Source organism: Vulpes vulpes, chromosome 7 (genome assembly GCF_048418805.1).
Source record: "Vulpes vulpes isolate BD-2025 chromosome 7, VulVul3, whole genome shotgun sequence".
Lineage (NCBI taxonomy): Eukaryota > Metazoa > Chordata > Mammalia > Carnivora > Canidae > Vulpes > Vulpes vulpes.
Genome location: NC_132786.1, coordinates 81300675 through 81315258, shown reverse-complemented (window position 1 = coordinate 81315258; position 14584 = coordinate 81300675). Strand labels below are relative to the sequence as shown.

The 14584-nt window shown below is 40.7% G+C and overlaps 1 protein-coding gene across 4 annotated transcripts in view; it reads right to left on the bottom strand.

Moving 5' to 3' along the window:
• The window catches only part of CFAP69 (cilia and flagella associated protein 69), a 54404-nt gene extending 40475 nt beyond the window's left edge, over nt 1-13929 (bottom strand). Inside the window, exons 1-3 of one of the 4 annotated variants that reach the window (XM_026018669.2) lie at nt 13541-13929; nt 3394-3453; nt 1736-1801 (exon numbers count right to left, since the gene is read on the bottom strand). In XM_026018669.2, the coding sequence (XP_025874454.2) occupies nt 1736-1801; nt 3394-3453; nt 13541-13660 (246 nt within the window). In that variant the 5' untranslated portion in view covers nt 13661-13929. Of the gene's footprint in view, nt 1-1735; nt 1847-3393; nt 3454-13540 lie in introns of those variants that run through there. The other 3 variants (XM_026018670.2, XM_072764224.1, XM_072764225.1) reach the window with 3 other exon arrangements.
• Between the last annotated feature and the right edge of the window lie 655 nt (nt 13930-14584).

Genomic DNA, 14584 nt, shown 5'->3' with positions numbered 1-14584 from the left:
CTAGTCTCTTTCTAGGAGCTTCTTAGGAAAAGATGGGAAAGCTGATTATATTAGAGTACAAATCTCCAAGATACTTCTCTAACTTATCTTTGCTTTATGTCTTATCATCTGTAAAGCCAGTCTACTAAAGGCCTTCAGAAATAGATCCATTTGGGGGCACCAAGGTGGCACAGTTGGTTAATCAAGTCTGACTCTTGATCTCAGCTCAGGTATCTATCTCAGGGTTGTGAGTTCGAGCTCCAGCATGGAGCCTACTTTGAAAAAAAAAAAATAGAGCTATTTGCCACCAACTTTCTAACCTGAAGAAGAATAGATGGAAGACTTGAGGTATCAGGTTAATATAGGGAAAGAAATCACTTGCTAGTAGACTTTTTTGGCTACCAGGAAATAATGCTTGATATCCACACGTCATTAGGTAACTGATGGACTCAACAAATCCATATAAAAGAAGGCTAAAATAAGGCTAGAAAAGAATTAAAATAAAATTTTTAGGCCCCTTTCCCTAAATGGGAGCCTCAATATGTTTGAAACACTGAAACAAGCTATTATTAGAGACGTATCTTCCTTAGACAAGGCTGGACAACTTTTGGAAACCATAGAGATCAATACTACTGAAGGGGTGCTCTATGAACCACTGCCAGTTCTCGAATCCAGTGTTCCCAGTCTATGGTAATATGACTACAGAAAGTGAGAGTTTCCTGTGACAACTGTATTGGCTTCTGTAATAGCTAATATATGCAAAGATTATTATAACAACAACAACGACACCCCAACAATAAACTGGTTCTTAAGCACAGATGGTTTTGAATTGCACTGGTTTCCATATATTCTGATCAGGGTGGTATATACAGTGGGGATAACATATTTATATAGTATGTTGTAGGTTATCAAGCACTTACATGTATTATCTCATCTAGTCTTCCTAACAACCTCATAAGGTACTGTTATTCCCATTTTATAAGGGTGGAGAAGTTAAGAATTTTATCAATAGTATAAATAAATCAAGTAAAGTGGTAGAAACAAGACTTTGACTTGGCTTCCCTAACTATATCCACTGTCTAAGTATACAAAAATTTCCATTATCTGCACAGAGTTAATTGCTGTTTCTTCAATTTTATATTCTCTGAAAAATGAAAAATATAATTCTTTGAAAAACACAAAATATTAGACATTTTCTGTGATAGACAGAACAATGGCCTGCCCCAAAGATGTCTATATCCTAACTTCCAGAACTTGTGAATATGTTACTTTACATGGCAAAGGGACTTTTCAGATGTGATTAAATTAACAATCTTAAGATGGGAAAGTTATCCCAGATATCCAGATAGGCCCACAGTAATCACAGGGATCCTTCCTACATAAGAAAGAGAAAGGTAGGAGAGGATCAGAGGTATGACCATAGAAGCACAGGTGAAATAGATGCTACTTTGAGGAAGGGGCCATGAGCCAAGAAATGCTGGCCACCTTAGAAACTGGGAAAAGCAACAATGGGAATTCACCTCAAGAGCCTTCAGAAGGCACTAGCACAGTCAAAATCTTTACTTTAGCCCAGTGAGGCTGATTTTGGACTTCTGACCTCTTGGATTACAAGACAAAAACTTTAAGCTGTTTTGTGGCACTAAGTTTGTGGTCATTTATTACAGCAGCAAGAGGGAACTAATACATTTTCTAATAAAAATTCTCCCATTTCAGGGTAAATGAAACATACATACATACATATATATATAAAGGATACAAGTCCATTCTGATAACACTGCACCAGTTTCTTGACAGATTTAAGTTGTTTTTCTTCTAAATCATCCTAAAACGAGTTATCTATTTTAGTTCTTTTGTGCTATTAAATCCGCTGAGATTTAAAAAAGAAATTTTAATGTAGAAAGTAGACATTAAAATTATCAAGTAATTTTTAAATTACTATATTATTTTGTAAGCATTAGAAAATAAACAGTGAAGGTAAAAATAAATGTACCATTTACATTTGATTGGTAAATTGAGAATCAAAACTAAGTTAATATAAAAGCAGCATTTGTTTCCAGAAATAATATTAAAAATACGTGAATTTGCTGAGCATTTTTCTATGACCTGTACCATATATGCACTATAGATACATGATATTTAATTAATTTTTAAAACAACCTTACTTGGAAGGTACCTTTACTATCTCTCTTTTCCAAAACAAGAAACTCAAGCTGAAACACTACATTGTCCAAAGACACCCAGCTAATAAGGGGCAATGTTAAGAGTCAAATTTGGCAATTTGGTTGCAGAAATTGTATTTTTAACTTTTAAGTTACGCCCAGTAAATGGCACAAACATCTTCAGCCAATTAAAACAAAATTCAATACAGTGATGTGTTTGTTTTTATAACTGAATAACTCTGTCCTTTTAAAATTCTTAAATCCTTTGTAAGAAGCTGTAGCAATTTTTTTTATACTTTTTTTTTTTTTTGGTCTACCTTTATTTAACAAGTAGTAGGAGCTGAGTTTTCAACTAGTAATTTTCTTTTTCTTATTTTTCTTTTTCTAAAATGCAAATATATTCAAAATTAAACATAATTTGCATGGCAAACACAGCCAGCAAGACATCCATTATTTTTATTGTGCTTTTTCTCTATGTTAAAATGTAGAGACTAAAAAATATTAAAACAATGACTAAATTTTTGTGCCTACTAATCACTAGGCATTGTTTTGTTTTGATTGGCTCTAACATGATCAACCCATTTTCCACATATTAAAAGTATGCAATCTTCATCCTGTAGTAATTTTATACTTTGTGCTGATTTTTAGGCACTCAAAGTTGATTCTTGAGTAACGTCAGGACAGTGTGGTATGCATGAAATACATTTGTTATCCTTTCCCTCAATGCCTAAACTCTCCAGTTTGAATCTTATTGGAAATAATTTCATCTCCATTCCATTCTGTGTAAGATTCCTCTCAAAATAGATCATTTATCAATAATGTATGAGTGTATATATACATATATACATGTATATATGTATATATACACACACACACACACACACAGATTTCATATCAGAGAAATTTAGTACATAATGATATGCTTTTTCTACCCTTACTCCCCACATCCTACTTGGTAACAAGCAGTTTGTAAAGGCTAGAAGAGTCTTCCTTTATTCTTATGATTCCTTCTGTTTATATCCACCATTGATATGTCCATTATATAAAACCAAATCTAATCTCCTCCTCCAGCCTCCCTACCAGGTTAAATACATTCCTACTAACTTATTTAAACAACCTTTTAATATAAGGCACTTACTATTTGAAATGTTTTCAACAAAAAGAAAGAAACAAGACTTATTTTGGGGGAATACATGTTACTTTTCAGGGAAATCACAGTTTATAAGTAATAGAGAATTTTTCTTTCAAAGCTTACTTTATCAGTCTTTTCAAGGAGGCTGATGACACGATTCAGGTCCATGGTCTTAAAAGCACCCTAAAAAACACATAACTCTTAGAATTCTGTGTCATAAGAATCAAGAAATCACATCAAACATACTATTTTTATATGATATCTCCTGGCAAGTTAAAAATATGACAAAAAAGATAGTAAGGGGAAAAGGGTGATGGAGGGATGGGCAAAATGGGTGAAGGGGAGTGAGAGATACAGACTTCCAGTTATCGAATGAATAAGAGATGAAAAGTACAGACAGCATAGGAAATATAGTCACTGGTATGTAATAGTGTGTGTTGACAGATGGGACTACACTTGTGGTGAGCACAACATAACCACAGACTTGTGGGATGACTATGTTGTACATCTGAAACTAACATTACATGTCAACTATACTTCAATTATAAAAAAGATACGGGAGAATGAAAAGCTTATAGGGTAAATAAATTTTTGGAGTTAAAAAAAATGCCTCCTGAATTCTAGTATTATCTTATAATCCTACTGTCCTTAAATTTTATTAGTCCTGAAAGGCTCAAGAAAGCATCTGGAATAATAGCACTTCCATGCTTTGAAAAGTGAAATGAACTGGCACATACATGTTACACATCCCAAGCATGCACATTACATTGAGTTTGCCTATGCAGATAGATATACATAAGACTTGCTTCTACACTAAGGAGATCACCTTCCTGGCCTAGGTATCCCTGCTCTCAGTTGGTACAAGGATTCTTTTTTGTTGTTGTTGTTGTTAAAGATTTTATTTATTTATTTATTTATTTATTTATTTATTTATTTATTTATAAGGGAGAGAGAGAGAGAGAGAGAGAGAGGCAGAGACACAGGCAGAGGGAGAGGCAGGCTCCATGCAGGGAGCCCGACCTGGGACTCGATCCTGGGTCTCTAGGATCACACCCTGGGCTGAAGGCGGCACTAAATGGCTGAGCCACCCAGGCTGCCCTCAGTTGGTACAAGGATTCTTACAGTCATCCACATTAGAAAATGGAATGTTGGGGCACCTGGTGGCTCAGTGGTAAAGTGTCTGCTTTCAGCTCAGGTCATGATCCCAAGGTCCTAGGATGGAGCTCTGTGTTGGGCTGTCTGCTCAGCGGGGAATCTGTTTCTCCCTTTCCCTCTGCCCCTCCTTGTATTTTCATTCATTCATTCTTAAATAAATAAATAAATAAATAAATAAATAAATAAATAAATAAAGTCTTAAAAAAAAAAGAAAATATCCAAGGTCTATAGATTGTACATCTTAAATATTTCTCGAGCCCATGCCATCTTACTGATTTATACAGTTCTCATCTCTCACTCAATTGGGAAGGTTTCCTCCTGTTCTCCCTACCTCTACTCTTGCACCCTTCAACACAGTCCTCTATTCTATGGTCTGAATAATAAAACTCAAATCTGAACATAACCCATCCAACTCATTCAATGACTCTCCACTAATGCCTCTCACCTCTCCTCTATTTTCATTGGTTATGAAGATCTCATTCCTCTCCTGGGTTAACCCCCACAGGTGCTTCAAAACTCAGCTAAAAAGCGGCCTCCCCAGGGGATGAAAAAGGATAGAACAAAATCCTTCCTTTGTGTTCCCACAGCATATGTGCATATCCATTACAATTCTCATCATAGCTCTAAAGTGGTTTGCATGTTTATCCCACACTACCCAGAAACTCACTTTAAGACAAAGAATTGTTTTCTGGCATCCCCGCCCCCCCCCCCCCCCCCCCCCCGCCCCAACAACTGGGCCTGGCATATTATTTGTAGATAAGTGGAGAAGGAAACAGAAGGTACCCTCATCCCAATTTAAGTACTTACACAAAAATCTCCACATTTTCAATGCAGTTTTGATGAAGGCTTTGTTGCATGACATTTTCTTTTCTTTTTAAAAATTTTTTAATTAAGATTTTATTTATTTATTCATGAGAGACACAGAGAGAGAGAGGCAGAGACATAGGCAGAGGGAGAAGCAGGCTCCCTGCAGGGAGCCCGATGCTGGACTCTATCCGGGACCCTGGGATCACACCCTGAGCTGTAGTCAGACAGTCAATCACCAAGCCACCCAGGTGCCCCTATACTATTTTCTATTTTTATTGTGTATATACATAATTTTGCTTAGTGTTAACACCACTGTATTTTCTGACTTTTAAATCTATAACACATACCTTTCCATATTTCTGCATATATATTATTCCCTTGCCTCTTAAGTCCAGGATTTCCTTTCCTTTCACAATTACAAACTTATATTCTGATTTCAGGCAATGTCTTTCAAAAACAATTTTCAGTGAGGTATTCTAATTTTAAGTCTGTAGATAAGTAACTGGGTGAGTTTATTTACTCAAAATGATTTTTACTTAAAAATTAACAATCTAAAAGGATTTACTGAATACTGATCTATACCTGGTATTATAGTTATCCTTAAAAACTGTTATATTTTACTATGATCTTATTTAAATTATTAAATTTACTGTTATCAAAAATGTTGATGAATAGAATTTTGCCTTTTAAGATATGAGGATTTAACCGTGCCATCTGCCATTGCCTCAGTGGTCTTCTTTTTTTCTCTTGTGGTCTCTGAGAAATATATACAGTGAGATTTAATTTTCAGATGTCCTGCAATATTGGCTTTGAGGGTTGGAAAGCATATTGAAATGAAAAGTTAATGCAAAAATTTTTTAATACCTGTACATATGATCAGAATTGTTTTCCCCAAATGAGCAGGTATAACTTTTATTAAGAAACAGAGTAGTCAAGTTAAAGCACAGATTCCTCTTAGATTTCTGTTGCATTATTGCTTCATACTACTCTGTGTTTTGCTTGCTTGGCATATTATATTTTTAATATTTCTCCTTCCCTTCTTCCATTAGCCTTTTCCTCCTTCCACAAATATTTATAAGCAGCTTCTATGTTTCAGAAATGTGCTAGGTGTGGGAACAACATTGCTCTGACCTCAAGTAGCTATCAGTCTGGCATGGAATACAAGTAATACAGATAACATGCTACAAAATGCTCCGTGGATGCTGAAAAATATGCTCTGGAAGCACACAGACTGGAGGCATAGAAAGGCAGGGGACAGCTTCTGGAAGAAGTAATCTGTGGGCAGAGGTAAGTAGGATTTGTGAGATGAACTGAAGGTTTGAGAGATGGAGATGGGGGAGTAGCATGTGTGAAGGCCTGGAGACAAGAGATAATAAGACACTGAGAAGATGGGGAGGAGTTCACCAGGCTGGAGAAGACTGTGCAGGGGATAGTGGCTACAGATGATGCTAATTAGGTAAGGACAGGTCAAATTGAGGTGGGAAGCAGAGGCAAAAGAAAACTTAAATTTCCTTCCTACTTAGAGCTCATTCACAAGTCCTTGAAACAGGCAGAGTGACATTCCTCTAGGGACCCAGCTGCCTCAGTCAACATCAACATCCTAAGGGCAAAAGGCAATCTGCCCCAGACCCCCAGAATCCTGTAGCCTACTTTAACATATAAAACATTTTTTTTTTTAGATACTTCCTTTCATTCAACACCCACCCCCCAAGCCCAAGATACATGCTGGCAATCATCTTCGAAGCATATGACCTACTGAAGTACATCTGAAGAGTCTCATTACTGAGCTTTTACTAAACAATAATAGATGACCTTTTCCTAACAATAGCTAGCCCCCTCAGGATCTTTGAAACTCTGTTTCCAAAATACCTGGGAGGGTTACACTATTCCTACCCTCCTCCCAATTTAAAAGTATATAATGGGCCACTCCTCATGACCCCACAGCAGCTTTCTGCCCACAAGTCTTCTCCCGTGCTTTAATAAAACCACCTTTTTTGCACCAAGGAAGTCTCAAGAATTCTTTCTTGATCATCAGCTTTGAACCCTAACATCTTTCCTACATCAAAATTATGAATAACAAGAACGACCATAACATGATGGTGATATCTACTTCCAGGCACAGTTTTAAGCACTTTACATGTATTTATTAATTGTATTCTATGAGGTAGGTACTATCATTAACCCCATTTTACAGAAGGCCTTGTATGCTACGCTAAGGATCTTCAGAAACTATGGAATAGTTTGAGAGACTATATAAACAGGCAATGGCCAGACTATATATGACAACAGAACTCTTGCCTACAATCCTTGCAGCAATCAAACTGGGAAGCAACTGGCTCAGGAAAGTCAGAATTAGCCAATACCTGCCAGATTCCCTATTTCTTGTGCCTCATATGTTACATGGGACCAACAAGAAAAAGCCAAATATGCTTCCCAAATCAATCACATAGAATGCTGTTTGTAGTTAGCCCATCTCCAGCTTCTTCATGGCAAAAACCTCCAACCAGAGCATTCCAAAAGCCTTCGCTTTTTTCACTACAAAGCCTTGGAGTCTGCCAAAATTAAGTAATGCTGGCTTATTCTCTTTCTATAGTAAACTCTAGATATTAAATAATCCCTACTTATATTAATTAGGGTGGTCTTTGTTTATTTCTACTGGCTTTCACCAGAGGAATATAACAATAAAAAGGCAATTTTTACAGAGTAGAGACCAAACTGGAAAGGTCTGGGATGAGCTGGAAAAGAGGTAGGAGATATCTTAAAAGGCCTTGACTAAAGTCTTGGCAACTCCATAGACAAAAGGGAATGGCATAAAAATCATCAAGGAAGTAGAATCAGTGGGACCTGAGGAGTGATTTGATTTGGTGGGAGAGAGAAGAAAAGGTGATGATGACTCATGGGCTTGAGGAAAAAAGTAGTGGCATCTTTTGCTGAGACAGGAAAGGCTAGAGGAAGAGGCTTGTGTTGAGATTGGAGGTAAGTGAAATTGGGGGGCAGAGATTTCCAAATCAGAGGTTTAAAGTAATAATGAGAAAGGTTTGGGTAAATGAGAGCACACAGAAGGAAGCAAAAGAAGACATACAGATGGAAGTATCAAAATAATTGCTGTTAACATCATATTTATGGAGAATTGTAAAAACACTTAACAAAACATTTTAAAATAAAAAGCTTAATAAACTGTTTTGAAGAAAATCAGACCTTCACTTACAGTTATAGAATGAACTTATTTTCCCATTTTACCAAGAGACATGCCAAAGGGGAGAAATCCTGCTCATCTATACATAGTTATAGAGAAAGGAATTAACATTTACTGCGGTTCTTTTATATGTCTGGCACCTTATCTTTTTTTTCTTTCTCTTTCTCTCTCTTTCCTTCCTCCCTTCTTCCTTTCCCTCCCTTCTTTTATCTTTTCTTTCTCTCTTTTTTCTTTCTCTCTCTCTCTTTCTTTCTCCTCCCCCCTTTTTTTAAGTAGGTAGGCTGCATGCTCAGTGTGGAGCTTGAACTTATGATCCTGAGATCAAGAGTTGTATCCTCTATCAATGTTGTCAGCCATGTGTCACCTCCCTTTAAAAAAACAAAAACAAAAACAAAACTTTATATCTTAATTAGTCCTCAACTTTACCATATAAAGTTGGTACTATTATCCTATTGATGAAACTGGGGCATTGAGACCTAACTTGTTATGGTCACAAAATTAGTAACTGGATTAGTAGGCCTGTCCGATGCAGGAGTGTTGGTTCTTTGCACCTTTGTTCTTTGCCTGACTTCTCAAATGACCACAGAGGTTATTTCTAACAGTTACTCCAAAACCAGGGTAGGCAATTTTAATGACACAGTCCATGGCAGTATTACAGACAGTGGCAGGATGGGGCATCAACTAGAAGACTGTTGGAGGCTCTCAGAGGAAGAGCAAATTGGGCAAGGAAGCTCAGTCATGATACCTACGCAAGTCAAGTAATCACAATTTATTTATTCTACAAATATTTGTTGAGTGCCTACACTGTGTGAGACACTGTTCTAGATGTTAAAGATATGGTACTTAATAAAACACAAAATCTCCTGCCGTCATATGGAATCAATATGTTATGTTTTGTACAGCAAAGAAAACCATCAAAACAAAAAGACAACCTACTGAATGCAAATTATTTGCAAATGATATATCTGATAAGGGGTTAATATCCAAATATATAAAGAACTTACATAACTCAACACCAAAAAAGAAAAAAGAACAACTCCAATAAAAAAATGTGCAGAGGGGGCACATTTTTAAATGTGGATCAGTGATTGGATGGATCAGGGTAGATCAGTGATTGTGCATCTGCCTTTGGCTCAGGTCATGATCCCGGGGTCCTCGGATGGAGTCCCACATTGTGCTCCCTGCAGATAGTCTGCTTTTCCCTCTGCCTATGTCTCTGCCTCTTTCTCTCTCTGTGCCTCTCATAAATAAATAAAATCTGTAAAAAAAGATGTGCAGAGGACCTAAATCAATATTTTTCCAAAGAAGACATATAGATGGCCAACAGATACACGAAAAGATGCTTGACATCACCAATCATCAGGGAAATGCAAATCTAAATCACAGTGAGATATCACCTTATAGGATACCTGGGTGGCTCAGCGGTTGAGCACATCTGCCTTCAGCTGATGGCATGGTCCTGGAGTACCGGGATCGAGTCCTATATCGGGCTCCCTGCATGGAGCCTGCTTCTCCCTCTGCCTGTGTCTCTGCCTCTCTCTTTCTGTGTCTCTCATGAATAAATAAATAAAATCTTTAACAAAAAAGAAATATCACTTAATACTTGTCAGAATGGCTAAAATAAAAAAAGACAAGAATAACAAAGTGTTGGTGAGGATGTGAAGGAAAAGGAATCCTTGTACACTGTTGGGGGTGGGGGGGAACAAGTGCAGCCACTGTGGAAAATTGTATGGCAGTTCCTCAAAAAGTAGAACTATGATATGATCCAATAATTCCACTGCTGGGTATTTACCCAAAGAAAACAGAAACACTAATTCCAAAAGATATATGTACCCCTATGCTTATTGCAGCATTATTTACAATACATAAGGTATGGAATCAGCCCAAGTGTTCAATGATAGATGAATAGGTAAGGAAAAATGTAATATATACATATAATGGGATATTACACAGCCATGAAAAAGAGGAGATTGTGCCATTTGTGACAACACTAATTAGGACCTGGAGGGTACTATGCTAAGCGAAATAAATCAGACAAGACAAATACCAAATGATTTCACTCATCTGTGGAATCTAACAAAAAACAAATGAATAAGCAAAAAAGCAGAATCAGACCTATAAATACAGAGAACCACCTGATGGTTGCTAGAGGGGACAGGGTGGTGGGGATGGGCAAAATGGGTGAAGGGCAGTAGGAGATACAGGCTTCCCCTAATTATCATTTGTGTTATGTTGGCAACTGTTTCATTTGTCTAAATTTTGTCTCTGTCTCTAGAATATGGGTCCTTTTAAACTCCACTTGGTGTCCCCTGTCTTTTAGCACATAGGCTGACCCAGGGTTTAAGTGGGGGATGGTGATGATGGGGTGATGGAGGAATTTTGTTTTATTGCTGTTCTTATTTTGTTTTATACTTTGAATCCATATGAAACTACCTCCTATAGCTTTCCAGGAGCTAATTGTGAAATTCTGTAGCACTGTTCATACCCTACTGCAGCTATAATACACTAAATATTACTACTTAGAGTGGGAAATGGGATTCTCCAACCAGTAGCAATGGCATCACCTGAAACCTGTTAGAAAGGCAGAATCTGGGGCTCCTCCTCAGCCCCACACAAAATCATAATCTGCATCTTAATGAGATCCCCAGGTAATCCAAATGCACATTAAAATTTGAGAAGCACTGCTCTAAAGGGCTTCCAATTCTTTAGAATGAAAGCAACATTAAAATAAGGAGGAAATAGGGCAGCCCGGATGGCTCAGCGCTTTACTGCAGGCTTCAGCCCTGGGCTTGATCCTGGAGACCCGGGATCAAGTCCCACATCAGGCTCCCTGCATGGAGCCTGCTTCTTCCTCTGCCTGTATCTCTGCCTCTCTCTCTCTCTCTGTGTGTGTGTCTCTCATAAATAAATATATAAAGCCTTTTAAAAAAATAAGGAGGAAATAAAGGTAAACAATTTGTGATTTCAAGCATAGGATGGAGCTGGTTTACTGAATCGAGGAAGACTCTCCAAAGTCACTGTTAGATACCAGGATGTACAGATACCAGGATGTACTGTCTCTCAAACATTCCAGGAGTTCCTAGAGTCTTTCCTCTACTGTTCTGAGGCAGGGGTCTAAAAGGTTGTCGTGTTATTGTTGGCAAAGACTGCTAGACCCCACTCTAAGTAAAGAAACTGAGTAACTCTTAACTTCTCACAGCCTTAGGGTCCTCATTTGTAAAAATAACCAACCACAAACAAAACCCCAAAAGGCTGAATGATCATTTCTCCCTTCTCTAAAAGGCTTTTAATTCATTTCACTTCTTTCGAGAGAAACTGCCTTCTTCTCAGTACTTTAAAAAAATGTTAATGCTTCTACAAGTAGTTATTAACAAGCTAGGAACTCTAATTAATGCAAATTGATTTCTTCCTGGAAAAGAATCGAAGGCTCTGTAAGGAGAGGTGATAATGAAAGGAGAAGAAAAAAGAAAGAGAAGAGAGAAAATACACACACATATACACAGGTTTACTTGTTTTGCTTTGCTTGATATGTTGTTGCAGGCTACTTTGGCAATGGCCTGTTAAAAAAGTATCTCCCATTTTTTCATTTTAACCCATGATAGCCTACCTCATATAACCTTGCCACGGCCTCTGCACCTCTCCCCCACCCCCGCCACCTTTTTTACACCGCGTGAAGGAACAAGGAGAGCCATCAGACACCAAATTCACCTACTTTTCAGTTGTGCTGTGCCTGGGAGAATGGCGGTAGAGCTGAGACCCGCGGCAGCCTTGGGAGTGGAGAGCTGCTCTTCCTGCAAGCCCTTCTTCTTCCCGCCCGATTGGAATACTTCCACAAAACTGATTAGGTAAATTCCCCTAGCACCCGCTCCTCCTCATCAAAAGTGCTGTTGCTCTGCAGGTTACTACTGTGTAAATGACAGACTGTCCTCAGAGAGCTCAACTTTATTCCCAAAGAAGAGGTCCCCAGCCAACTGGCCACTCCCAGGGAACTCTCCAAGGTTCCAGGCTGTGGACGTAGGAGACAGGGTTCCTGACGCAGCCTGAGGCTCGCAAAACCTCAACAGGAATTCCCAGAGTGACCCCAGCCACCAGTGTGAGGAGGCAGGGCAGGATTCCTCCATAGTAAAACCTTCAGGGTTTGATCAGGACCCTCTAGGGACGAGCAATGGACCCCTACTATGCTAACGACTTGGAGTTTCTCAACACCTTCGCCACCAGTGGAGGTCCAGCCAAGGGTTCCCAAGTGAGATGTCTCAGCAGATCAACTTGGAAGAGTTAATTTTGTATTCATGATAAAAGTAAACTCAGAACCAACTACAAGTATGACAAAATATATAAATTGTATTCTCTCTTGATTCACCCCACCTCCATAACCACCTTCCAATTTCATATGAAAACGAGGCTAGGGCGGCCCGGGTGGCTCAGCGGCCTCAGCGCCGCCTTCAGCCCAGGGCTCGATCCTGGAGACCTGGGATCGAGTCCCACATCGGGCTCCCTGCATGGAGCCTGCTTCTCCCTCTGCCTGTGTCTCTGCCTCTCTCTCTGTGTGTCTCTCATTAATAAATAAATAAAATCTTAAAAAAAAAAAAAAAAGAAAACGAGGCTAATTTCTAATTTTCACAGCGTTTTCCTCCTCTCTAGGTGCAGTTTTAAAGTAGCAGCAAATTTAAGCGCGAGAGAGTTTACGCCTCTCTCAAGAACATCACTTGAGAACAGGTCATCTACATATAAGCCCAGTGCAAACAAACTGGTCATCCAATAAATCCATGATTTCGCTAAAAATAATTCCCTGCCTCCCCAGCCCCTTCGTGGTCACACTTTTCGAAAAAGAGCGGCAAAACCTCGCTTACTGTTTGGAGGGACGCTTCCGGAGAAGCTCGCGCCCCAAAGCGCCCCAAGTCCCCAGGCAGGCTGGTTGACGACAGCCAACCCCTCCCTCCGGCGGCGCAGTTCTCGGAGGCCTCGGCTCCGCGCAGGGAACCTCAGTCCCGCGGGCCCCGGCGGGTGCCGCTTCGGCCCCATTTCCGCTCCTGCGGCCCCCAGTCCTCGTCCCCGCCCCCTGGATCTCAACTTCCCCTCCGCTCTTCCCGAGGCGAAGACACCCGCCCATACCTGCGCTTCCTCGTCCTCGGTCACCACCCCGATTACCGGGATCCGGCGAAGGCTGCTGGACCGGATCTTGCCGCCAGCTTCCTGGGCTTCGGCGGTCGCCGCGGCCTCCGCCACGGACATGCCCGCCGCGTGGAGTGAGGGATGGGTGGGAGGGCCCGTCCCCCTGTTCTACCCCGTTCTCCCTAGCCCGTAGGACCCAAAGAAGCCCTGCCACCGAGAAGGGAAGGCCTCCTGAGAGCCGCTAGAGTCGCAAAAAGCGCCAGGGGCCCGGCAGTGGCCTCCGCGGCCGCGACGCCGGCCGCATCACGCCCGCCGCAGCCCACCTGCGGACTTCAGCTCCTGCCTGCCGGCCGGTTGCTAACACGCCAGCGCGTTGCTAGGGGGCGGGGCTGGGGCGGCCGCGGCGCCGCGCTCTTACGGAAGCCGGCGGAGCCAAACTTCCCCGAACCCTAGTGTGCACCTCCGCGCTCGCCGGGGCTGGGCCCGCTCCCGCGCGGGGAGGAGGCGGCAGGAGGAGACCCGGGTGCGTAGCCGTGGCTGTTACCTTGGCCTTGTGTGTCTCCGTCTTGCTGGTTTGCTCTGGGGCTTCTTAAAATAATAATGAGTGGGTAGAGGTGAGAGGATGTCGGGCCCGAGAGTGATGGATGATGGATACCTAGTGCTGGAAGCGGAGCAGTTTATCTCCCCTCAAAGTGACCAGCGCCACCTACACTCCCTCCCTTTACCTCTTCTGTACTTTAGTGCCTCTACCAGACACTTACATCGAGGCTTTGTGCAGTGTTGCAGGCTGTGGAGTCAAATCGGGGAATCGAGAGCAGGTTGACCCCTGACCTGGAAGCCTCGCTTTTCCCATCTTTCCTCATCAGTCTTTCACTCTTCTCAGCAGTGGGATTTCTAGGAGGAGGAAGGAGATGGTAGTTTTGTAGAGCGGGGCTTGGCACACGAGAAGCACCCAGGCAAAGGGTCAAGATTGTCATTGTCTTTATTATTACTGTGTTATCTGTCCATTGTATCCTGAGTGATGACGCAGGAAAGGTCAAGACT